General features: G+C 42.0%; 1 protein-coding gene across 1 annotated transcript in view; it reads right to left on the bottom strand.

The window, feature by feature from the left end:
- Nucleotides 1–23,740, bottom strand: part of TANGO2 (transport and golgi organization 2 homolog) — a 93,317-nt gene extending 69,577 nt beyond the window's left edge. Inside the window, exons 1-2 of the mRNA XM_018557614.1 lie at nt 23,608–23,740; nt 13,776–13,894 (exon numbers count right to left, since the gene is read on the bottom strand). Coding sequence (XP_018413116.1) covers nt 13,776–13,831 — 56 coding nt within the window. The 5' untranslated portion in view covers nt 13,832–13,894; nt 23,608–23,740. The remainder of the gene's footprint in view (nt 1–13,775; nt 13,895–23,607) is intronic.
- Between the last annotated feature and the right edge of the window lie 1,561 nt (nt 23,741–25,301).

Below are 25,301 nucleotides of genomic sequence, written 5' to 3'. Positions count from 1 at the left end.
TATATGTCAAGATGATAAAGTAAAGCTAGCAGCGCAGCAGAGAAAGCAGTAATATATTTTGATTTCTGATATATCTGCTAATTTCTGGCTTTTGAAGCTGGAAATCTTGCGATTGCCAGGCTTACACAGGATGTACTTTATCTGTCTCCTGGCAAACTGATAAAGGAGTCAGTTCTAGCATTTGTTTGAACACAGGCAAAGTGCTGACCTCCTGTAAGGCAGGAGCAGGGTGCCAGTTATAAACAGAGATAAAAGGCTGTTCAAAGGGTCTTAGAAGAGGATGAGTGATATAATGGATGAGACAACTGCTCTGCTCAAAGTGGATTGCACCAATGCAGTAAGCGGAGAACAGCAAGATAAAATATATGATGCGACTCACAATTTAGTGGCCTTCCTATAATACAAATGCAGTTGAGCACATATGAGACTCTAATATGATAAAGTTTCCCTGGACAAAAAACAGCTGAGGACCAAGAGTTCCATTTTTTATTGCAAGTAATTGGAAAAATATCATTGCTTTTCAGAGCCAAGACAGGCAACAGGGACCAATTCTGCTGGATGGGTTCACAATGAAGATGAGCCAAAGACTCAGAGGCACCTTGGAAGTAAAAATGTCCTCTGTAGAGAGCCAAGAAGGATTTCTTGGTGCAGACTCTCAGTAATAAAAACACAATTTGAACTGTCCTACCAATATACAGTGAAGGGAATCAAAACTGTAGCAGCTGTGCATGGCAACAAATTAGCTTCTCTCTTTCATGTTCAAAGCTTAACTAAACAAACTGGAGAGAGAAGCTGTTTGGTTGCCGTGCACCGCTGCTGCAGATTTTGTCTGCTACAGTTTTGATAAATTCCCCCCAGTATGTTTTCTACAAATAATATACAGCATATCAAATTAAATGTTAGATATCAGCAGTAAAATACTAGAATGCTACAGTTAGATGTTTTTATCTCATCTGCAGTGCATCTATTTTCTTATTGTAAATCTTATTTTTATGCAGGTTACCTCTACTAATCACTCCTTCATGATTTAAAACATCTCTCCTGAACTGCTTGACACTCTTCTCTAAACATTCACAGATACAACCGTTATACTTTAAAAATTACACTTAAAATGTTGGTATCAATTTTAGCTTTTTACAGTCAGCAGCCCAGGATGTCTCATGACATTTTCCAACTTCTCTTTCTTCTATACATTATTTCTCCTTTAGAATAATTTGTATCTCCGTATTAAGATAACAGCACTACAAAGATTAATATGATCACATAAATGCCCATTGGGATAAAGGCTCAATTGTCAGCAACAAGCCACAACTGCAGAAATGATGTTCCCAACAGCACCAGGACTCAAAACACAGTGAGGGGAATTTATCAAAACTGGAGCAAACAAAACCTGAAGCAGCTGTGCATGGCATTTGCCTTATGGGATCAGGAAGGATTTTTTCCCCCTGTTGGAGCAAATAGAACCATGCTTTATAGGGTTTGTTTTTTTTCCTTCTTCTGGATCAACAGTGGGTAACTATGAGCAAAGCGTTCTGTTTTAGGTTTTTCTTTTTTTTTTTCCTCAGCTCTGTAGGTTGCACTTTTTTCAACCTGACTAACTATGTAACTATCCAGAGGGACTTGTATAGCAACATGCTTTAAGCACTCATTCACACTAAAGGGACCCACTGCAGTGTGTTATTGTGTGTTGTGTGAAGCCAGCCGATGCATTAGGACAGCGTTTTTCAAATCATGAAAAAAGTGTGCCTTTGCACAAAAAAGGTTGAAAAACACTGCATTAGGAATGGGATGCCAATGCACTACAACAGATGTAAAAATGGGCATGACCATTTCTTCAAAACTTTTTTTTAACTCAACTGGAAGCTATTGAGCCATCTCTTGGATGCCTATTGTCCAGAATGGACATTAGCTCAGTACATACTAAAATCCCTAATGAGGACATCTAAGCACTTTCTCACTGAAATACCATGCAGGGTTTCACTGGAATTCATTCCACAGAAGCATGAGCTGGTCCTAAAAACAATTGTTTTAAATTTGAGAACAGACAGAATTTTCTTGGGATGTGTTACTGCTATGCCCTGTTCAGCAGCACCTTCAACCGCAAAACTGATTGTATTATTGCTGTAAAGGGAACATATCTATCTTTCACCTGTGTATTGTCAGCATTTGAAAGCATAGACAATATACGTGTCATTTGGAATGACAAATGATGCAATTTGCTGAGTTTTTTTGGCATGTGGAGGTCTCTGTTGATCATGGTGGTAACATTTCTTCTGTGTACTGTTGCCAAGCATTCTTATTGGATCTATACTCTGCAGACAGTCACACCCAGGGGTCTCAACTTGAATTTATCACACATGTGCTTTTTTGTGAAGCTCATTATTTTATTCATCTATTTTTTTTAATATATTGTTAGCGTTATTTTATATAGTTACAGTTTTCATGCCTAGCACATGCACATTTTCCAGGAAAAAGGATCCTCTTCGTCAGGTAAAACATGTTTTACCTGATGAAGGGGATCCTTTGTGACCTCGAAACGTTAGTTGTTTTTTACCACGATCCACGTCAATAAATAGACGTATTTTGCAAATTTGGAGTGCCGGTGTCTCTGCTTCAGCCCACTGAAGACGGGGTCGCGACCCACTTTTGGGTCACGACCCACCAGTTGAGAACCAAGGGTATAGTTGATCTTGCCGTTTTCTGCTTACTGCATTGGTGTAATCCACTTTGAGGTGAGCAGTTGTCTCATCAATTAGCATATATGTTAGATGCTTCTTTAGTTTTCTGGGGTTTTTAAAAAACTTTTTTGTGGCCTGACTTTCTTTACCCGTGATCAGCATTATTTCCTGGTCTTTTTACCTTTACTGGTAAACGAACATTATCCCCCATAATGGTTGCCAAATAACAAGTAAACCATGTATGCCATTGGTCGACGCTGGAAGCAAGGATGTCTGCACAGGTGTAGCAATTCACTTCAGGTTTCCAGAATGCATGCAACATGCGCAGTGGCAACACTTCAGGCTTTCAGGACACAACCGCTCTCCATCCTGGGTTCTGGGTTTGATTTTACAGATTTGTTTACCCAGTTTCTTACTGCGGGTTAAATTGTTTGTTTATTGGGGGCCAGGAATGGGCATAGATACATTACATTATGGGATCATTACTGGGTGTACACTGTGTGCACAATTAGTAGGCAAGTTGTATTTTTGAGGATTCATTTCACTATTGAAAAACTACAGTGCTCTTGGTCAATCCAAAATGTTAATAAACCTCAAACCTGAATATTTAAAAAATAAAAGTGAGGTTTTGGCTTTCTTAGGAGAATATCTATGTGTGCACAATTATTCGTCAACTATTAGTGTGCAGAATGCAACTAAATGGAAAACGAAAATTTTCCCATCTCACATGTTTATTTTCATCTATTAAAGTGAGAAAAATAAACAAACCTAAAAATGTACAAAAATAATTTCTGGCATTATCAAAAAGAAAATTAGGGACCAATATAGCCCCCCTACTTTTCAATAACAATTTTTCCATCCATGGAGTCTGTCAGTTTCTTCATCTGTTGACGATCAACTTTTTGTGCAGCAGCAACCACAGCCTTCCAGACACTGTTCAGAGAGGTGCACAGTTTTCCTTCACCTTAAATATCCCGTTTAAGAAGGGCCCACAGGTTCTCAATAGGGCTCAGGTGAGGAAGGGGCCATGTCATTATTCTTTCATCTTTAAGGCCTTTACTGGCTAGCCACGCAGTGCAGTATTACAATGCATGCGATGGAGCATTGTCCTGCATAAATATCATGGTCTTCTTGAAAGATGCAGACTTTTTCCTGTACCACTGCTTGAAGAAAATGTCTTCTAAAACCTGGCAGTAGGTTTGGGAGTTGATTTTGAGTCCATCTTCAACCCGAGTGGGTCCAACTAGCTCATCTTTAATAATACCAGCCTATACCAGTACCCCTCCTCCACTTTGCTGGCGTCTGAGTTGAAGTGGAGATCTGTGTCCGTTACTGATCCAGCTACGGGCCCATCCATCTGGTCAGTCAAGAGTCACTCCCATCTCATCAGTCCATAAAACCTTAGTGAAATCTGTCTTCAGATATTTCTTGGCCCAGTCTTGACATTTCAACTTATGTGTCTTGTTCAGTGGTGGTCGGTTTTCAGCCTTCATTACATTGGCCAAGTCTCTGAGCACTGAACACCTTGTACTTCTGGGCACTCCAGGTAGGTTGCAGTTCTGAAATATGATGGCACTGGAAAATAATGGGTTCCTGGGAGCTTCATGTTTGATTCTTCTCAAATCTTTGGCAATTAATTTATGCCTTTTTTTCTCAACACATTTCTTGCGACCCTGTTGAATATTTGCAACAAAACGTTTGATGGTTGTGATCACGCCCCAATATCTTAGAAACTTCCAGAGTGCTGCATCCCTCTGAAAGACTTTTTAAAATTTTTGACTTTTCAGAGTCAATTAAATCTCTTTTTTGGCCAATTTTGCCTGAGGAAAAGAAGCTGCCCTATCATAATGCACACCTTGATATTGGGTGTTGATCTCCTAAGGCCACACCCTCCCTCATTACACAAATACACATCACCCGATATGCTTAAATCCAATAAGCCTTCAAGCTTATACAGCTTGGAGTTGGACAATATGCATAAAAATGGTGATTTGGTCAAAATACTCACTTGCCTAATAATTGTGCACACAGTGTATTTATGCCTTCCAGAGAAAGGGATTCTTCATGTCCCCAAAATATTGGGTGACTATGAAACTTCAGTAAATTATTGAATTTAAACTTTGGAGTGCTGACTTTTTAGTAGTTTTTTGATTTTCTGCTATCACTGTTGGCTGCACACCCATTTCATTACAATATGTTAAGGAGTTAGTGCCACACAGACTGATCACAGATATTGGATCAAAGTATTATACACCATCATCCATTTAGTGCTATCTGACAAATATCCAGATAATAGCATTTTATCATGATCAACAATTCAATCTGCAAGCAGTCTGAAGCATACTTATAAAACTATAACATTTTACTACAATGCTTATATTGAAGTTCCAAAGAACACTCTGTGGGACGTATATACAGGTGAAACTCGAATAATTAGAATATCGTGCATAAGTAATTGCAGTAGTTGCTGCAAAAGGGTCCCAAACCAAGTACTGAGTACATATGCATGCTTGTACTTTTCAGAGGTCCGATATTGTTCTATGTACAATCCTTGTTTTATTGATTGCATGTAATATTCTCATTTTCTGAGGTTGTGGATTTGGGGTTCTTGGGGTTTACATGAGCTGTAAGCCATAATCATCACAATGATGATAAATCACGGCTTGAATTATCTTGCGTTGCATGTAATGAGTCTATCTCATATATTAGTTTCACCTTTTAAGTTGCATTAGTGAAATAAATGAACTTTGCACGATATTCTAATTATTCGAGTTTCACCTGTATATATATATGTATATATATACACACACACACACACACACACACACACAGTATTCAATTAAGATTTTTTTTAAAATATTGATATTTTATCAAGGTACCATAAGGTTGATTAAAAAATATAGCCAAGATATAACTAATGTTGCAAATGGCTATCGCTGCTTGAAATCACCGAAAATAGTTTATTATTCACAAATATTATTCACAAAAGCCCCATTTTGAGCAGCCATTTCTCCAGTGTCCTAATAATGAACTCTCTTTGTTCATACTTAAATACTCATGTTTAAATGATAATTGGTTACTGCAGAAACCTCTGTAATTGTATTATTTTATTATTGTTACAGTAACCGTTTCACTAGACCAAAGAAATTCAACCTCAAGCACCCTGCCAAAGAAGATTACTAATACTTACCTGTACGGCAGGTAGCGACTTTAGTCCTTCTTTTGCAGAGCTACCGCATCTGCTGGTATCCAACACTTCTCAGTGTGTCAAATGCAGTGCCCAACACTGGCCCCCATGTCACTACTGCGTCCTGTAGTGATGTACAACTCTTTTTTTTACAATATCATGCCATCTCCTTTGGTCAGTGCTTGACTGATGTAAATTTAATGATAGATTAAGAATAGGAACTGGTCGACGCGATTGCCAGATCTCAAGAATATTGTGCTCTTGTAGTAAATGCTTCACCGTATGGGCAGAAAAAAATGCCAAAGGTCTGCAAAACTGTAAGGCCTCATTTACACAGGCAGCTAAGGGGCAGCAAAACCAGGCAAATGATCCGCAGTTTTTCTGCTCTTAGCTGTATACAGTATTGTCACTGCGGGTAGACAATGCAGTATATAATCCCGGGTCTGCAATGCTTTGCTGCGCAGTGTGGAAAATGTTATACAGCATGTCACATTTGTCATTGCTGCCTGCCACACACGAAATATCCCCATTGAGATAAAAATAAGAAAAAAAAAATGTTCAGAACACTGGGCACCTGCTGCTCTATTGCCCTGCAAAAAGTCAAACATGGATCGCTTTTCAGAGGGCGGTAGAGTCTTCCACCTGTCTAAATGAGGCCTAATTTCTGAAAATGGAAAAATTATTTGATGACCACAGAGCTTGATTACAAATGTGATGTGAAACACAATGAATGTTATAAGGTTGTCAATGTATTGGCTATAATTTCTGATCAATTGAATGCTACCTTGCAAAAGTAGTTGCAAAGTTCAAAACTTTTCATCAAATCATAAATATTTCTAAATGCATATTTATTATGATTGATTGATATCATGTTATATTATTTAATTACCTGGATAAGCCGTGTTAAGCAAAGTGACACAAAAATAACATTCTGCTGCGACAACAAACCTTCCCGCAGTAAAAGAGGAAACTAATTTACTGCAGTGGTGGGAAATCCCTGCCTCTGCTAATCTCTTGACAGCTAATAAGGGAATGTGAGACTGACAGATAGACAATGTCTGCAGAAAATACAGGTGACTAAAGGGCAAATTAAGCGATTTTATGCGACAGTCCATGTTCCTGTGCAATTTCTTTTTTTTTCCATTACTGAAAGGATTCGCTTGTTATCAGATAATTCTGCCTCATCTGCTATTCCCCATTATTCCAAAAAGTAATTATAAGAAAACCATTGTGCATGAAGCTCCATGTAGCTGTAAATAATGAACTACAGAAACCATTGACCTGACTTGCGTTATCTTTAATGCGTTATGGGCTTAATCTCAATTAAGGTTTCTTTTTTTTCTCTTCTCCATAAAATTATCACCAACTTTGTTCTAGCCAGGACCCTGAAAATCAAGCATTATTTATTTGGCTGAACAGAAAGCCGAATTGCATTATAGCAATAGCACAAATCTTTTATGTGAAAAGGAATTAAAACTCCAGGTATATAAAAGGGACTATTTGGATTTACTCATATGCAGAAGTACATCCTTGAATGTATTTGTTTGAATAGGCATGTTAACACACAAAGACATTTAAATCAGTATTTCAAAATCCCAAATAATGATTTACCGAATGCATCTGACAGCTTAAAGCATAGCTCCACTTTTCTAAGTAAGTTTATATATTTTTCTTTAACAAGGTTAGTTTAGCAAATGTAATATTTTTTTATATAAACACAATCCAAGACATACAATATGAAGACAGAACAACGCAACATGAAGTAAACCCAAGTAAAAATTAGCCACACCAAATCAGGCAACAACTCAAAACTGAGAAGTTGATTTCTAAAGAATTAGCCGGGCCAGTCAACATACGAATATGTGTGAATGTCCTTCCTTTACAAGTGTAATTAAATTTGAATGTTCTGGTTATAATATTGCATTATGGCCACTAGATGGCAAAAAAGGAGCATACTTATTGCCTATGCTCCTTTAGCGCCATCTAGTGGCTAAAATGCAATATTATAACCAGAATGTTTAAATTTAATTACACTTGTAAAGGAAAAAACGAAAGAATGTTTTTGCATACTGTATAAAAGAACAGGATAAATGCCCCATGCAAATTAGTTATAAATCAACCTCTAAATCTGCTCAAAATCTGCCCTCTAAAACTAAATGTAGGCTGACTTTCTTGTAATTTTAGATAAATTAGATTGGATTAAAACCCCTGTTGGGTTATTATTGCTGTCCGTGTTCCCCCCGGGAAGATTCATCCTCTTTATTTGTCCTGATGACCACTGTCCTCAGGAATAAATTTAAGTTAGGAAAGCCCAGCCTCCTGTGACACCGCTGTCTCCGCCCCCACACAGCGCTCTGCCGGACTGTGATAGGCGGCAGAGCGTTGTGGTAGGAGAAGCCGGCCGCTCACAGCGCTCTCCACCGCAGCACTCGGCCGGCTGTCACTTTCTCTTCTCCCCGCTGGGACATAGAGCAGTGCCCAGCGGGGAGAAGAGAAAGAACGGATGCGTCGATGTATCGGCAGGAAAATTGCACTTTCGGCATTATGCCAAAAGTGCAATTTTCGGCCGATATGTTTCGATATATCGGTGCATCCCTAGAAAAAACCTAAGGGGGTTATTCACAAAAGGGTGAAGAGATTGGAGAAGGCCGGAGGAGTGAACAATCTAGGACAACATAGCTGAACTGGAAAGTGAGCTGAATTAGAGAATTTTTCCAAACCCGCTATGTTGTCCTAGATTGTTCACTTCTCCTGCCTTCTCCAAACTCTTCACCCTTCAGTGAACTGAGGGGAAACACACTCATGCATAGGCCCCTGGAAGCAGACAGACATATACCCACCTACAGCTATTGATTTTTTTTTTTACTGGTGGCATACGTGTCTCCCGTGCGGGGAAATACGCCTGAATCTTACGTTGTACAGCCCCAGGTGCCCATGTGCATGGGTGAGTCCTCTGTATCTAATCCACTGCATAGAGAGAGAATCGAGCTGCCACTTCCAATTACTACCACCCCTTTTGCTGTAAGTCCTGTTTTAGGTGTTTCACTGTGTAGAGAGACAAGCCCTATTAAACAGCACTTATTAATTGCAAGGTCAGACAGTGGTGAGGGGAGAGGAAGGTAAAATACATGATCAGACTTTTAGCACTTCAAAGACCTACTGAAGCTGGTTCAAAACTTACACTGAGGTTGGATCCATTTTTTCAAAACGTATTTGGGCATGCCCAGCTAATATAAATGTAAAAGGTTTGGGATGAGATTGAGGAAGGTTTTTACGTCCACAGCTGTTGAGTCATTGCACTTTCATATGATTACCTTTCGGAGATAAATGAGCAGTAACCATATTAGCTGTTTGAGGTGTTTATCCGTTGATGTTGTAGAGCAAAGTTAATTCCAGCTTTATGCATTTTGCAGGGGGTAGATAAGAGTAGATACAGTAAAAATGTAAATGAAGATCCTGTAAACTGACAACTGTTAAGAAAAAAAATGTCCTCCATGTCATCAAAGGGAGCAGTGGTTTGTTGGAGAAAGCAGTACAGGTTTGTCACTTGCTTAGGTATAGCCATTGCGCTTAGGATACTTTTAAGAGGGGATGCCTATATATTTAACGTTTGTGTTGCCAGATTCTTACAAAGATTTACATTTGTTTCTAAAATGCTAATGAGTTTATCTGGCCATTTTTGTAGAGTTCTTCTTTAACGTTTTGCATCTGCCATTAGTCCCTTATCTCTGCCAGCCACACAGCCCTTGCTTACAATAATTCACAGTACTTTTTACAGGAGCATACATTTAGAACAATAATGTGAAAGACGCACCGCACTATTTCTTGACATCCAAATCTCTTGGAAACAGTTTTGTTTACATATTCATGGCGAACACAGTATCACGATGGTAGACAGATGTCCCCTAGAAGGAGTGCTGTGAATCAGCTACCCTTGAGGCTCCTGTTGTACACACATTGTCTGCCCATCTGTTTGGACAGACTCAGCAGCTCATCATTAACTTGGCCCCAATGTACATCAATATGTGTTGTCCAAATTTAGAGGCTTTAGAAAAGACCTCCATCATCGATCTTGTGCCCTAAAAAGCTGTACAGGATACCCAACTGAGACCTACACCTGTCTGCAATTATGTGCATGAACAGACACAGTGGGGCAGGACATGCAGAGATGTAGACAAAAGGCCATTCCCACCAGCAGGATATGATTTGTTAGTCTTTAGTATTCTCTAGCACACCAGCAGAGAATAATTCAGAGTGTCTGGTGTAGCTTCAGGCGAGCCAATAGAAAACATGAGGCCCAAATATATTTCACATACTTATGGGTATAACTTATTTAAATTATTATTATTTTTTTTTTACAGCACAAACTTTTATTATAAAAGAAAAATGCTCAGGTTTATTAAAGAGCCAGCCCACCCAAAATTGTATTAAATGTAAACTTTGTATGGATGTTGATAGGCTGCTTCATCCATTGCTTATTAAAGTACATTTCCTCTTTCACTGCCAACTGGGATAACACCTATTCTATATTTGTTACATGTTCCCATACACACAGCATAACATAAAAAAGTATTTAAAAAATGCTTCTTGCAGTTTAAATTGATCAGAAAAATCTGGAATCAGCCATTTAGCCTGCTGCAACAAAACATCTAAAAAAAAGGTATGCAATATTTTTTAAAATAATTTTTTGGTATGTTGCGTGAATCAGAGCACAAACATATAGAGGGGTTTTCTCATATCTGACTGCATACGTGAAAATACACTAAGCTGAACTTCAGCTATATAGATTTATATATACTTACATGAGTCCAGCTTAGCACAATAGAAGAATATATAAATAATTCCTGGCAGGGACACGTGGACCCAGTAAACACTGCAGCTTTTAGGGCTGCAACCAACTAATCGATACATTTTATATCGATATCATCATATCGATCAATAATAAATCAATAATGAGAATAGATGTCAACTATTCTGATTATCGATTAGTTGGTTGGATCCCCTAGCTCTCTACTCCACAATGGGAGGAGGGCAGAGCAAGCCTTGGGTGGCTGCAATAGCCAGCCTACTATTGGCTATTGCACCAGCCCACTACCTGCTGTATTTACATTCAGCTGCCATCTGTGGAATCTTGCCACTGGCAGCTGTCATTCTCTCCTTGAATAGCTTCAGCCAGGGAGAGGGGGAGAAGGAGAGAGGGGGAGAAGGAGAGAGGGGGAGAAGGAGAGAGGGGGAGAAGGAGAGAGGGGGAGAAGGAGAGAGAGGGGGAGAAGGAGAGAGGGGGAGAAGGAGAAAGGGGGAGAAGGAGAAAGGGGGAGAAGGAAGTGGGTTGCAGTGCCATCCATTTCAATGGCACCCCAAACGCGCCTCCCACCCACAGTGTGATCGCCCGCACTGGAATGCACAGTACTGCAGTGCCATTGCAAAAAATTATGCATGCAGTTTTATTCTGAAGTAAACTTTATGTTTGTAACACTGCATTTGTGTATTTTAATTTAAAAAATTGAGGATGGTATTTTTTTAATCCAATAATTCAAAAATATAAAAATCGGCCAACTAATCGATTATGAAAATAAGCATTAGTTGCAGCCCTAGCAGCTACTACAGTGCATTGCAGCGATCTTGAGGTCCCGTACAGCCGCTTTACTGAGCGACTTCACCTCTGCTGTGAAAACACAGTTGTTCCCTCACACAGCACAGAAGCCATACACCAAACGCCTTGTATTGTAAATGTATTATTAATTAATTCTAGGCATTCTCTGATCGGAAGAGGAGGTGGTGATATCAAAGCATCACCCCAAGCACCCTTATCTGTACAAAGTGAGTGATCAAGGAACTACAGGGGTCAACAGCATAAATGTGCTCTGACCTCTTACTCTAAGTGGGGTCAGAGTATCTGGTGAGTGCTACTTATTACTATATGGTGGAGGTTGCAATGTGATTATCTTTTCTTTCATCCTTTCTTATATTAACCATTATGGTAAAGGATAAAATGGTGCAACCTTAGGGCTCATTTAGACAGGCACAGAGGTCGGTGGATCATAAAATTCATCCGGATCTCTGTGCTCAGGAGCCACAGGTGTTGTTTGTGGGCTATATGCAACAGCCGTGGCTGTTGGGCACAGAGATCCAGACTTTTTTTATTTTACGGTGCATGGACCTTCATGTCTATGCGAATGAGCCTTTAGGGCAGGTTCACACCATTTGGACCAGATCTGGACCAAATCTGGTCCAGAAAATGGTGTGAACCTGCCCGCAGTTCCAGTGAATTCCAGACCAGACAAAATAGGACAAGCAGTATTTTTCTGGTCTGGAACGGATGAGAGAGGGGGAGAAGGAGAGAGGGGGAGAAGGAGAGAGAGGGGGAGAAGGAGAGAGGGGGAGAAGGAGAAAGGGGGAGAAGGAGAAAGGGGGAGAAGGAAGTGGGTTGCAGTGCCATCCATTTCAATGGCACCCCAAACGCGCCTCCCACCCACAGTGTGATCGCCCGCACTGGAATGCACAGTACTGCAGTGCCATTGCAAAAAATTATGCATGCAGTTTTATTCTGAAGTAAACTTTATGTTTGTAACACTGCATTTGTGTATTTTAATTTAAAAAATTGAGGATGGTATTTTTTTAATCCAATAATTCAAAAATATAAAAATCGGCCAACTAATCGATTATGAAAATAAGCATTAGTTGCAGCCCTAGCAGCTACTACAGTGCATTGCAGCGATCTTGAGGTCCCGTACAGCCGCTTTACTGAGCGACTTCACCTCTGCTGTGAAAACACAGTTGTTCCCTCACACAGCACAGAAGCCATACACCAAACGCCTTGTATTGTAAATGTATTATTAATTAATTCTAGGCATTCTCTGATCGGAAGAGGAGGTGGTGATATCAAAGCATCACCCCAAGCACCCTTATCTGTACAAAGTGAGTGATCAAGGAACTACAGGGGTCAACAGCATAAATGTGCTCTGACCTCTTACTCTAAGTGGGGTCAGAGTATCTGGTGAGTGCTACTTATTACTATATGGTGGAGGTTGCAATGTGATTATCTTTTCTTTCATCCTTTCTTATATTAACCATTATGGTAAAGGATAAAATGGTGCAACCTTAGGGCTCATTTAGACAGGCACAGAGGTCGGTGGATCATAAAATTCATCCGGATCTCTGTGCTCAGGAGCCACAGGTGTTGTTTGTGGGCTATATGCAACAGCCGTGGCTGTTGGGCACAGAGATCCAGACTTTTTTTATTTTACGGTGCATGGACCTTCATGTCTATGCGAATGAGCCTTTAGGGCAGGTTCACACCATTTGGACCAGATCTGGACCAAATCTGGTCCAGAAAATGGTGTGAACCTGCCCGCAGTTCCAGTGAATTCCAGACCAGACAAAATAGGACAAGCAGTATTTTTCTGGTCTGGAACGGACTGCGCTGGTGTGAGCAGAGGCCAGGAATAGCATAGAGATACATTAGGATGCATTTTGCGTCCAGAAACAATCTGGTCTGCCCTGGAGATGATCTGGATGTGGTGTGAATGGGCCCTGAAAGCAGTTGCCAATTTCTCCCTTCAGAAACGCTACATTACTTTGAAGATAAGTGCTATATAAATGACAAATACACAAATGAACTAGTGCTGAGAAAGACTACATTTTTAAATTCAAGTTGCCTGGTTATCATGCTGGTCCTTCACATCTTTTCTGAGTCACTGAAATGGAACAAGTATGCAGATGAAGAATTCTGAATTCTCTGCCTGCCTGTTGTGGGTCAGTGACTATAAAAGTATCAAAGCCAGGCAACTAGCATGATCAGAACATCAGCAAAGGCAGCCTTATAGTTTCTCCCAGCACAAGTATTCTTTATCCATTGTTCAGTGTCATGCTTTAACCAGAACAGCTGTACATACTGAAAATGTAGTTACCTATATGCATTCTTGGAGACGGGGCGAGGATCAAATTTGAAGAAGATGATGCACATGAGGTCGCAAAAAAGTGTCAATACACGGATAATAAGCTATTTCATGGATGAATCTTTAGTTGCCTGTAAACAAAGGGTAAATAATAAGTACACTGAATAATCAAAAAATGCTTTCATATTTTCCAGCAAACATCACCTTCTAGTTTCAATTTTCCATTGTACCCATTAGCAGCAATTTTAAAACCAACAAGACACCAAAGGGATATGTCTTAATGAGCAGCATTTATCTAGATCCTTCCAACACATTCTCACAGCTTAAATGGGGAATTTAACATGGTGCTTTTCTAAGAGAAACACTGGAAGGTGAACAATAAGAAATGTGTCGAAAAACAGGAGTTGTGAAATTCTTCCACGATACAGAAGAAGACTAATGCTTTATATTTGTCATTACTGTAATGCCTTTTAAACTTATATCAGCCAAGCAAACAGGCGATCAGTCTGCCATCGTCAAACATATTGTATTTTGATAACTGTGTGCAGTTAATACATGTAATGCAATTATTCGGTAATGACTATTTTGTTTCATATGCCCTCATTTATGTTTCTCCACATTAAAATAATAAAAGCAGAACTCCGGGGAAATGTTTAATTAACCCTTGCAGTGGGGTTACCCCCGCACTGCAAGGGTTAACTGATTGTTTTTGTCTAGGGAGGGGGAAAAAAAAAAGCTATACTCACCCGATCCTCGGAGATGGCTGGCTGTGACAGCACTCCCTCCAGCCTGTCTCCTTCTCTGCTGCAGTGATGGAATGTCCTCACGTTAAACTGTGTATAATGCGATGGCTCACAGGACCTTAGACCACTGCAGTGGAGGGAGAGAGAGTCTCCAGGGACCAGTCTAACAACCAAGCACCTCCAAGGATTGGGTGAGTAGAACTTTATTTTCCTCCCTAGACCAAAACAAGCACTTACCCTTGTAGTGTGGAGGTAGACCCACTGCAAAGGTTAATAAAAAAATTACCCGTGAGTTCTTCTTTAACATAATCCAAACTGTCCAGCACAAGGGCTCAGGGTTTGCACAAACTACAAAACTGCCAAGGTGCTTGCACCTTTGCAGCAATAGTTCAAAGAGGACATTCACCAATAAAATACCATCCTCTCCCAGTCAGAAAGTTCCACTAGACCAGTGGTGGCGAACCTTGGCACTCCAGCTGTGCCAAAACTACAAATCCCAACATGCATCTGCCTCTGGGAGTTATGTCTGTTACTGTCAGAGCCTTGCAATGCCTCATGGGACTTGTAGTTCCAAAACAGCTGGAGTGCCAAGGTTCGCCACCACTGCACTAGACCAATCAAGTATTTCCTTCCAGAAGTGTCAGTCAGGGGATATCAGGGAAGGTTGGGGAAATGCATCAGATATGCGATTACAACTTGATTTCACCGGTTGGATTAGGCAAAAATGATCTTATGTCTGTGTCCAAACCTAAAATGATGGTCCTTCTTTCTCTACCATGTGTGGAGATACCTAATACGCATTGCATACCACTAAGGTGTTTATGTATGTACAGTATGTTTGTTCTAACATCAGTTGCAGTGCTTTAGACGCATGGAACAGTATGTGGCCCTGCCGATTCCACAAAAGTCGATTACTGAATTGACTTTTAAAAACAAGCAAGGATTGGCTGCAATTGAGCCTGGGGTTTTTTCAAGGTGCCACAAAATACATACAGCTACATGTGTGAAGTATAAATATAAAACCTACCGTACTTTATTTCTTATAACAAGTTAAAAACATATTCAGACAAATATAAAGGCCATATTTTTTATTCAACCTCAAATACTATGTAACTATGTAACTATATTAAATAGTCAATACACAGTAGATATGTATGTATATGTATATGGTTGCTCATCCCATATCTACTGTGTATTGACTATTTGATATGGCCTTTATATGTGTCTTAATATGGATCCTCGGAGCCAGCTTGCTCTTAGACCGATCCTTCCAGCCTTGCTGACCCTCTGCAGCAGTGGTCTAAGGACCCCGAGTCATCAGGTTCTATACAGTGTATAGGATGTGTGGATGCCGAGGGACATGCCTCACTGCAGGGGAGGAGAAGACAGGAGCGCTGTGACAGTCGTCCGGCTCAGAGGATCGTGTGAGTATAACTTTTTTTTTAACCAAAAATGTTTAAAAAAAGAAGAAAAAAAACAGTTAACCCTTGCAGTGCTGGTATGGCCCCACTACAAAGGTTAATAAAATGTGTGCCCGGACTTCCTTAACAAGGGGGTTTAACACCGCGGATGTCAACTGGTTAAAAAGCTGATAGGCAAATTTTTTTTTTTTGCTTTGAGTGTCCCCATTGGGGACATTTACCTTTACTTCCTGAGATGCAGCAGCAAGTGAGAGAAATCTCCCTAAAGTGAGGTGAATCCCCTTACACAGCTGTTACCTGACTAGGTGTCCCCATTGGAAGATTTACCCTCACCTCTTGTTTTGTAGACAAATCAAAAGTTTTGGACTTCCCTTCACTTTCTGTTTTGGTGACAGTAGTCACCAGGATTAATACAGGGGTAAATCTCCCCAGTAAATGATGTAGACAGAAATATAAAATGTTACGGAGAGTCTAACCATTCTGCATCTATCAAAAAAAAATGTTTTTGTTAAAAGGAGAACTATGAGGTGAGTGCTTTTCACTCACCCTCATAATTCTAGCCGACCTGTGACATTGGAACTGTCACAGGTCGGCACAGTAGATCGGGAAGTGAGCGAACACATACCGTAGTTCGCTCACTTCTCGATCCTGTCACTGCAGAGAGCCGTGACAGGGGAGGGACTGGATTCCCCCCTCCCCGCTCAGATCCTCCAGCGCTGACTGGCGGAATGGACGGGGGAGGGGGCGGGTACAGCTGGCTCTGCCTCTAGGTAGGCAGAGCCAGCTGTCACTCACGCAGCAGGGCGGATCCAGACATAATTGTCGGGAATCCGCTTCAGCTGACGCGTCTCAGTATACCGCGAGCGTATACCGAGCTTGGGGTGACGGGAGGACGCTAGTTTGTGTCCTCCCGTTACCCTAAGGAGAACTATGGGGAAAAGCCCTAACCCCATAGTTCTCCTTTAAAGAAACCTATACCAAGTGAAATATGTAGTCAGAACTTCTGATCAGCATATTTGTTCCAGCTCAGTGACTCAGGATGTATTAAACCAAAAGACAGACAATCAGCATTTCCTGAGGTCAGAAATGGATGTGAAGTCAACAATAAAGGAAACATTTACACAACAAAGAATTTTGTTATGAAGCAGAAAACAAATGAAGATTTATGTTCATTATGTAAATGAAACCAGGCATGCAGTAGAAATACTGACAGGGACTTACACTGTATAGTATAGTGGAATCACATAACCTAGCAAGAGGAAAGGGTGAAAAGAAAAATGAAATAGAAAACCAATATTTATACCACAGAAACTCATTAAAATCTAATAATAGGTCACTTAGTCTAGAGGAGAGAGATATTCAAATTATATACACTGAAAGATGTTTAATTTCCAGCCACAATGAGCTTCAGTGTAATCAGGAATTGATTAAATAACAACCTTGGCTAAGTAATTATAAGCCCACATGGAAAGCTTTTCTCTTGTTCGAATTTCCGAGGTCTTTTCACTCAGTCTGCAGGTAATGTGGAAACACGGCGCAGGAGGAAACTGGACAAGGCTTTTGTGGTCTGCAAACATACTGCCACCAGTAAAATGTCACATTTAGAGGTCCTCGTCCCTGGTACCAAAACACATCTTCAAAGATGAGCTTGAGAGAGGAAAGATTCAGATGCTTCTGCCACATGGGTATAAAATAAGGAATTTCACCCAAATATGGAGGTGGGTCCCATCCCATTGGTGAGGCCTACTGCTTCTTTATCCTGATCCTTTGTTTCTTGCTTATCCCTTGGTTACCCCATGCCCTTTCCTTTTACTACTATGTTCTCTCATTTCATTCCTGTTCTTCTTCCTCTGTCTTTTATGTTCTTCATTGTTTGTTCACTTGAGGAACATCCTCTCTGTCGTCAAAGGGCGGGTGCCCGCGCCTATTATCTGTTGTATTGGTTGGTCGTGGTTCAGCGTGGGAGCCTCCCGGACCTCCTGCCTCCAGTGGCGTAGCATGGGGGTGTGGGCACTTGCCCCCGGGCGCTGGTCTGCAGGGGGCGCCTGCATGGCCGGTTTTTCCACAAGCCGTTCTCGTAGCTGCATACAAGTGATCTTGTATGCAGCCTGCTCGTCCGTCTGCTCGTTCACCACCCACACTGAACGGCGGCTACCGCTCTCCCCGCCGGCCGGAGAGCCTCTCTTCAGAGCAGAGAACGTCCGCTCTGCTCCGTGTAAACAGTGACAGTAAGAGGGGAGAGCTGTGGCAGCAGCGGGAGGACCGCAGGGGGAGAGGTCAGGTGAGCTCTATACCCCATAGCCGGGAAGAGAAGTCAAGTGAGTTCTGTACCTTAAACTGGGATGTGTGGTCAGGTGAGCTCTGTACTCTATAGCTGGGATGGGTGGTCAGCTATACAATGCCAGCAATCAAATAACAATAAAGCAGCATAAGGAAAAGCAGCATTAGAAGAAATACAGGTTTTGGCCAACCCTTCATCACTCTAACTGCCAACAAAAATAGTGACCCAGTTTTCACCTCATGTTTAAAAGATGAGAATGGCTACATAATATAGTAAATACTTACAGTGTATATTATGTGGCATAATATACACTAATATAATATACACATTAGTGTGGCAGTGTGTGGCAATGCCACTATGTAGAGTGGGAAAAGGGTCACCCAGGTCTCTCAGCCAGGGGGACTGAGCAGTTCCAGAAAGTGCAAACATTTACTGGGAAAGAGCTGGCTTTGTAGTTCTTCCCAGGTTTTCCGGATTTGGCTTGGGTTCGTGGAACTGGGAGATTTCAAAGAGCATTGGGAGGGATGAAATCTCCATTCCTGGGCCCGGGCTTTAGTGGTGACCATTACCACCGCGGATCTCTCCTCCTATCACTGGACCCGGAAGTGATGTGTATTACTGATGTGTATCACTGTGTACATTCTCCACTCTTAGAGCTAGGAGAAGAACATTAGTCTGAAAGACCCCTGATGTCTCCATAAAGAGGACCTGTTAGATCATATTTGCTATTATATAGGGGGCTTGTTATCCCCCTATGTGATAGTAATAAGGGGTAGGGGGAAAAAAAGTTTTAAAAAAATGCCAAGAAAATGTTTTTAAAGTCCCCGCCCCTACATACACAATGCAAACACGCGTTGGGTGCGCCTACAAGCACAAACGAAAATTGCACCACAAATGTTACATATTGCCACGAATGTCAGAGTGAGAGCAATAATTCTAAGGCCATCAATTCACTGCTAACACTAAACTGATTAGTAGTTAAAGCGTAGCCTATGAAAAATTTGGGGTATTGTAGTTTTTTGCAATTTCACGGGCGCATACACTTTTTTAAGGCTTGACATGTTTGGTATCTATTTACCCGATGTGACCATCTTTTATTTTGCAGATCCAGTGCGATCTGCAAAAATAGCAATCTGCAAAAAAATTACATCATTTTTCCGGATCGCACTGGACTGGAATGCAGGCACAAATGTGCCTGGGTTCCGGGTGCAGGCGATCGCACTGTGGGTGAGGGGCCTGCCTGCGGTGCCATTGACTTCAATGAACCGCCACGCCCCCTCCCGCCCCTGAATGCAGGTTTTTTTTTGTTGGTAGATCTCATTGAGCTCATCATTTGAAAAGTAGATCTCCAGATGAAAAAATTGTGGGCGCCCCTGGTCTAGTGGTATAATGGAATCCTCTCCCGAGGAGTTTGCAGTCTAGAATATAATGGGACCATGTCCCCAGGAGCTTATAGTCTACTGGTATAATGGAATCCTGTCCTCAGGAGCTTACAGTCTACTGGTATAATGGAATCCTGTGCCCAGAAGCTTACAGTCTACTGGTATAATGGAACCCTGTCCCAAGGAGCTTTACAGTCTATTGGTATTATGGATCCCTGTCCCTAGGAGTTTGCAGTCTAGGATATAATAGAACCCTGTCCCAGGAGCCTACATTCTACTGATATAATTGAACCCTTTCCCCAGGAGCTTACAGTCTAAAGATATAATGGAACCCTGTCCCCAGGAGCTTGCAGTCTAGGATATAACAAGACCCTGTCCCCAGGAGCTTTACAGTCTACCGGTATAATGGATCCCTGTCCCCAGGAGCTTGCAGTCTAGGATATAAGAGGGCCCTGACATTAAGAGCTTACGGTCTACTGATATAATGGAACCCTGTCCCCAGAAGCTTACAGTTTACTGATATAACGGAACCCTGTCCCCAGGAGCTTGCAGTCTAGGATATAACAAGTCCCCGTCCCCAGGAGCTTGCAGTCTAAGATATAACAAGTCCCGCCCCCAGGAGCTTGCAGTCTAGGATATAACAAGACCCTGTCCCCAGGAGCCTACAGTCTAGGTGGGATATAATAAGACCCTGTCCCCAGGAGTTTTACAGTCTATGATATAACAATACCCTGTCTCCATGAGTGTTACAGTCTAGGACAGGGGTGCCATTAGGTAGATCGTGATCTACCAGTAGCTCTCACAGCTGATGCTGGTAGATCACGAAGGGTGTGAATGGCGGCCCCTTTATTCCATTTTGGTATATTTATTTAGCTGTGCACACATGATTACCTATTAGCCTGAGTCTGCTGAGCCAAGCTCCCTGACACCTTTCTGCTGGATACTGGTGGTTGAAGTGCTATGTATTACATCAAAGAATATTACTTTACACAACCTGTTGCACTACACTACACTGTTTGCAAAATACATCAAGGTGACCCAGGAGAGGAGAGGAGAGAAGAGGAGAGAGACAGGGGGGAGAGCAAGGAGAGACAGCCAGGAAAGAAAGAGAGGAGAGACAGCCAGGGGAGAGAGCAATGAGAGACAGCCAAGAGAGCGAAGAGAGACAGTCAGGAAAGAAAATATGAGGAAGGACAGCCAGGAGAGAGAGAGAGAGAGAGAGAGAGAGAGAGGAGAGACAGCCAGGGGAGAGAGCAATGAGAGATAGCCAAGAGAGCGAAGAGAGACAGCCAGGAGAAAAAATGAGGAATGACAGCCAGGAGAGAGAGAGAGAGCAAGATAAGACAGCCGGGAGAGAGAGGAGAGACAGCCCGGAGAGAGAGGAGAGACGGGCGGGATAGAGGAGAGACAGCCAGGAGAGACAGCCAGGAGAGAGAGAGCGAGGGAGGTTTTTTTTTCATTGGTAGATCTCATGTAGCTCGTCATTTGAAAAGTAGATCTTAACACAAAAAATTGTGGGCACCCCTGGTCTAGGATATAACAGGACCCTGTCCCCAGAAGTTTTACAGTCTAGGATATAAGAGGACCCTGTCCCCAGGAGCCTACAGTCTAGGATATAACAGGACCCTGTCCCCAGGTGCCTACCGTCTAGGTAGGCTATAACAAGACCCTGTCCCCAGGATCAATGTGAGCAATTATGTTGCGCTTGGTAGTGAGCAATGTTCTTACTGTGTCATCTTGCTATTTATATTCAAGTGGAAAATAAAATAGATGGATAAATGAATAAAGATTCATAAATTGGTGTAAAATATGTATAATAAATAAATAATTATAATTAGTCAACTGTGTCTTTGTTCTGTTCAATATTTCGTTGGTAAAAAATGTGATAATAAAAATGTGATAATAAAAAACAGTATTCTGTGGTTAAACGCTCAATCCCACGTCTGTAGGGATTACATATACATTCAGATTCAAATTCAAAAGGTTGATCTCATCATTTGATTGGTTGATTATAATTACACAGCTATACAAAAAATAGCTCACATAAAACCATTTATCATCGCCCCAAAACGAAAAAACGAAAAAAGCAAAAAGGAAAGCAATGTCTCCATATAAAACGTGGATTAGGGTTACGCAAAAGATCCTTACAATCACCAAGGCATTTAACTCTTTCACTCAGAGGAAAAAATGAATGAAAACCAAAAGAAAGGGACCCCAAAAAATAACAAAGAAAAAAGTATCTATTACTTTATCTTCAATCCATAAGTCCTCAAAAATTCTTTATATTTCTCTCTCTCCTCCAAACGGTCAGCACACGGTTCTGATGCCGGTGTCAAACACCCTCCAGGAGCAGCTCAGCCGAGCGAGGAAGACAGGAAAAAAGGACACAAGAGAGAAAGCAGATCTAAGTGTAGTCACGAAAGTCCTTTATTCCAAATATAAATGATTAAACTTACGAAATGGTTTGAGTAAAAATCGCATGTGGGGGTAAACGGCGCCCAGCCTTTGAAGGTTTATCCGGTATGTCAGGAAGGAAGCAGCGGGTCCCCTTGACGCGTTTCGTCAGTCTTTGACTGTCCCCAGGAGTGTTACAGTCTAGGATATAACAGGACCCTGTCCCCAGGAGTTTTACAGTCTATGATATAACAAGACCCTGTCCCCAGGAGTTTTACAGTCTATGATATAACAGGACCCTGTCCCCAGGAGTTTTACAGTCTATGATATAACAAGACCCTGTCCCCAGGAGTTTTACAGTCTATGATATAACAAGACCCTGTCCCCAGGAGTTTTACAGTCTATGATATAACAAGACCCTGTCCCCAGGAGTTTTACAGTCTATGATATAACAAGACCCTGTCCCCAGGAGTGTTACAGTCTATGATATAACAAGACCCTGTCCCCAGGAGTTTTATTACAGTCTAGGATATAACAGGACCCTGTCCCCAGGAGTTTTACAGTCTATGATATAACACGGCCCTGTCCCCAGGAGTTTTACAGTCTATGATATAACAGGACCCTGTCCCCAGGAGGGTTACAGTCTATGATATAACACGGCCCTGTCCCCAGGAGGGTTACAGTCTATGATATAACACGGCCCTGTCCCCAGGAGGGTTACAGTCTATGATATAACACGGCCCTGTCCCCAGGAGGGTTACAGTCTATGATATAACACGGCCCTGTCCCCAGGAGGGTTACAGTCTATGATATAACACGGCCCTGTCCCCAGGAGGGTTACAGTCTATGATATAACACGGCCCTGTCCCCAGGAGGGTTACAGTCTATGATATAACACGGCCCTGTCCCCAGGAGGGTTACAGTCTATGATATAACACGGCCCTGTCCCCAGGAGGGTTACAGTCTATGATATAACACGGCCCTGTCCCCAGGAGGGTTACAGTCTATGATATAACACGGCCCTGTCCCCAGGAGGGTTACAGTCTATGATATAACACGGCCCTGTCCCCAGGAGGGTTACAGTCTATGATATAACACGGCCCTGTCCCCAGGAGGGTTACAGTCTATGATATAACACGGCCCTGTCCCCAGGAGGGTTACAGTCTATGATATAACACGGCCCTGTCCCCAGGAGGGTTACAGTCTATGATATAACACGGCCCTGTCCCCAGGAGGGTTACAGTCTATGATATAACACGGCCCTGTCCCCAGGAGGGTTACAGTCTATGATATAACAGGACCCTGTCCCCAGGAGTTTTACAGTTTACTGTTATAATAGATCCCTGTCCCCAGGAGCTTACAGTCTAGGACATACAAGACCCTGTCCCCAGGAGCTTGCAGTCTAGGGGGACAATGGAACAGTGTACCCATGATTTTCAAAACTAGTGGTAAAAATGAACATCATTCCAAATGATTTTGCCCCAAAATACAAACACACTCTCTGTTTACCACAGTGATGAAGCCTGTCTCCTTTAACAACACATGTGTGCAGTGTCCCTGTATACAGACACAGCTTACAGCAGCTCGGACATAACACTGCAGTCAGTGTCCTTGTGTCCTTACCTCCTCCACAGATGTCAGTCCTTATGTCTCCAGTCCGTTTCTGACATGAATGACTTCTGACTGATCTTCCACAACAATTAAATCCTATTGTTACACAGACACTACAGTCTTCACTGCCTGTGCTCCACACTGCTTCCGGGTCCTCGGTCACATGACCAGTGACTCACAGGTCGTCTAATTCTAGCTCATGTCCTCTAGTCTACATGACAGCTTTTCTCAGCCAGGGCACTATGGGGTCTTAGGGTTACCCTACAAATTGCTGGCGGTTCCTTGAGCAATGGTGGATTTAAGGGGGATTTCTTCACTGATCGCTTGTGTAACCCTTTCACTGCCAAGAATAAAATATATTAGCTCAACTCTTTATCAAACCCACAAATTTAGTAGAAAATGCTTTTAAGTTCATTTTCAGGTCAGTGCCAAAAAACACAATATAATACCCATTTAAAAAAAATAAAATATGAGGTCATGAGTAAATACATACACAACATGCCCAGGTTAAAAATTGTATGCGTCCATGAAACATCAACAAAATACCCCAAATTGTCCATAGGCGACGCTTTAAAAGACTGTACAGGTTGTCCGTTTAGACATATCTATAAATACTGACCCTAGAATTATTGCTCACACTCTGTCGTGCATGGCGATACCTAACATCATAATCGTTGTTTATTGTGCGTTTACGTTAATATGTGCATGCTCGCGGGGTGGGGGACTTTAAAAAAAAAAATGTAACATGTTTACACATTTTGTTTTCTTTTTACTTAATTGCTATCACGAAAGAGGGATTGCAAGCTCCCTATGTGATAGCATACTAGTGGTGACAGGTAGGGATGCACCGCTACTAGTATCGGTATTGGTGCCGATACCGAGTATTTGGGTAAGTATGCGTACTTGGTGATGAGGGAATATGGAGTCGGCTTCCCGGGCCAATCAGGAAGCCGGGCAGCGTGTAATGACTTGCCACCCGACTTCCTGATTGGTCGGGAAGCTGGCCAATCAGGAAGCCAGGTGGTGAGTCATTACCTGCTCCTGGCCAGAAAGCCGGCTCCATGCTTCCTCGTCACCTGGTCCCGGCTTATTGGGAACCCTGGTGGCAAGTCATTACACGCTGGCCGGCTTCCTTAATGGGGCTTCCAGTATCGGTATTCCGTTTCGACGCGTACCGGGACAAAAATGCTTGATACAGACAAAACTGTTTAGGTGCATCCCTAGTGACAGGTACTCTTTAAGGTGACATTAGGGGCCAATTAGACCCCTAATGTCACCTTTCGACTCCAAATAAGCTATTGGAGCACTGATCGCTCTCCAATGGCTTATTGCCCAGCTTCTGCAGCCAAGCAATGACAGCTCATGAACGGGAAGTGAGGTGCAACATGGGAAATCTGAGCCAAGGCAACTAAGCCAAAAGCAGAAGAACTCATACCAATAACAAGAGGAACACAATCATTGTGTTCTGGTTACACTGCTGTTGAGGACTGTAGAAGTGGATAAAATAATTCCTATGAGAATGAGTGCAATGGAAGGTTAGTTATAGACAAGTATGAGTGATATTTGCAAGTCTTGTTTCTCTTTAGTTTGTTGAAATAAAATTAAAGTAGTTCTAAAGTCCCAGCATCAGAGCCAGTGCTACCCTACAGGCAGGTCAAGCAGCTGCCTGAGGGCGCCGGTGTGTGTGTGGGGGGGGGGGGGGGACG

This window comes from Nanorana parkeri, unplaced genomic scaffold (genome assembly GCF_000935625.1).
Source record: "Nanorana parkeri isolate BGI_ZX_2015 unplaced genomic scaffold, ASM93562v1 scaffold292, whole genome shotgun sequence".
Classification (NCBI taxonomy): Eukaryota; Metazoa; Chordata; class Amphibia; order Anura; family Dicroglossidae; genus Nanorana; species Nanorana parkeri.
The sequence above is the reverse complement of the archived record's forward strand: the minus strand, read 5'-3'. Positions and strand labels throughout refer to the sequence as shown.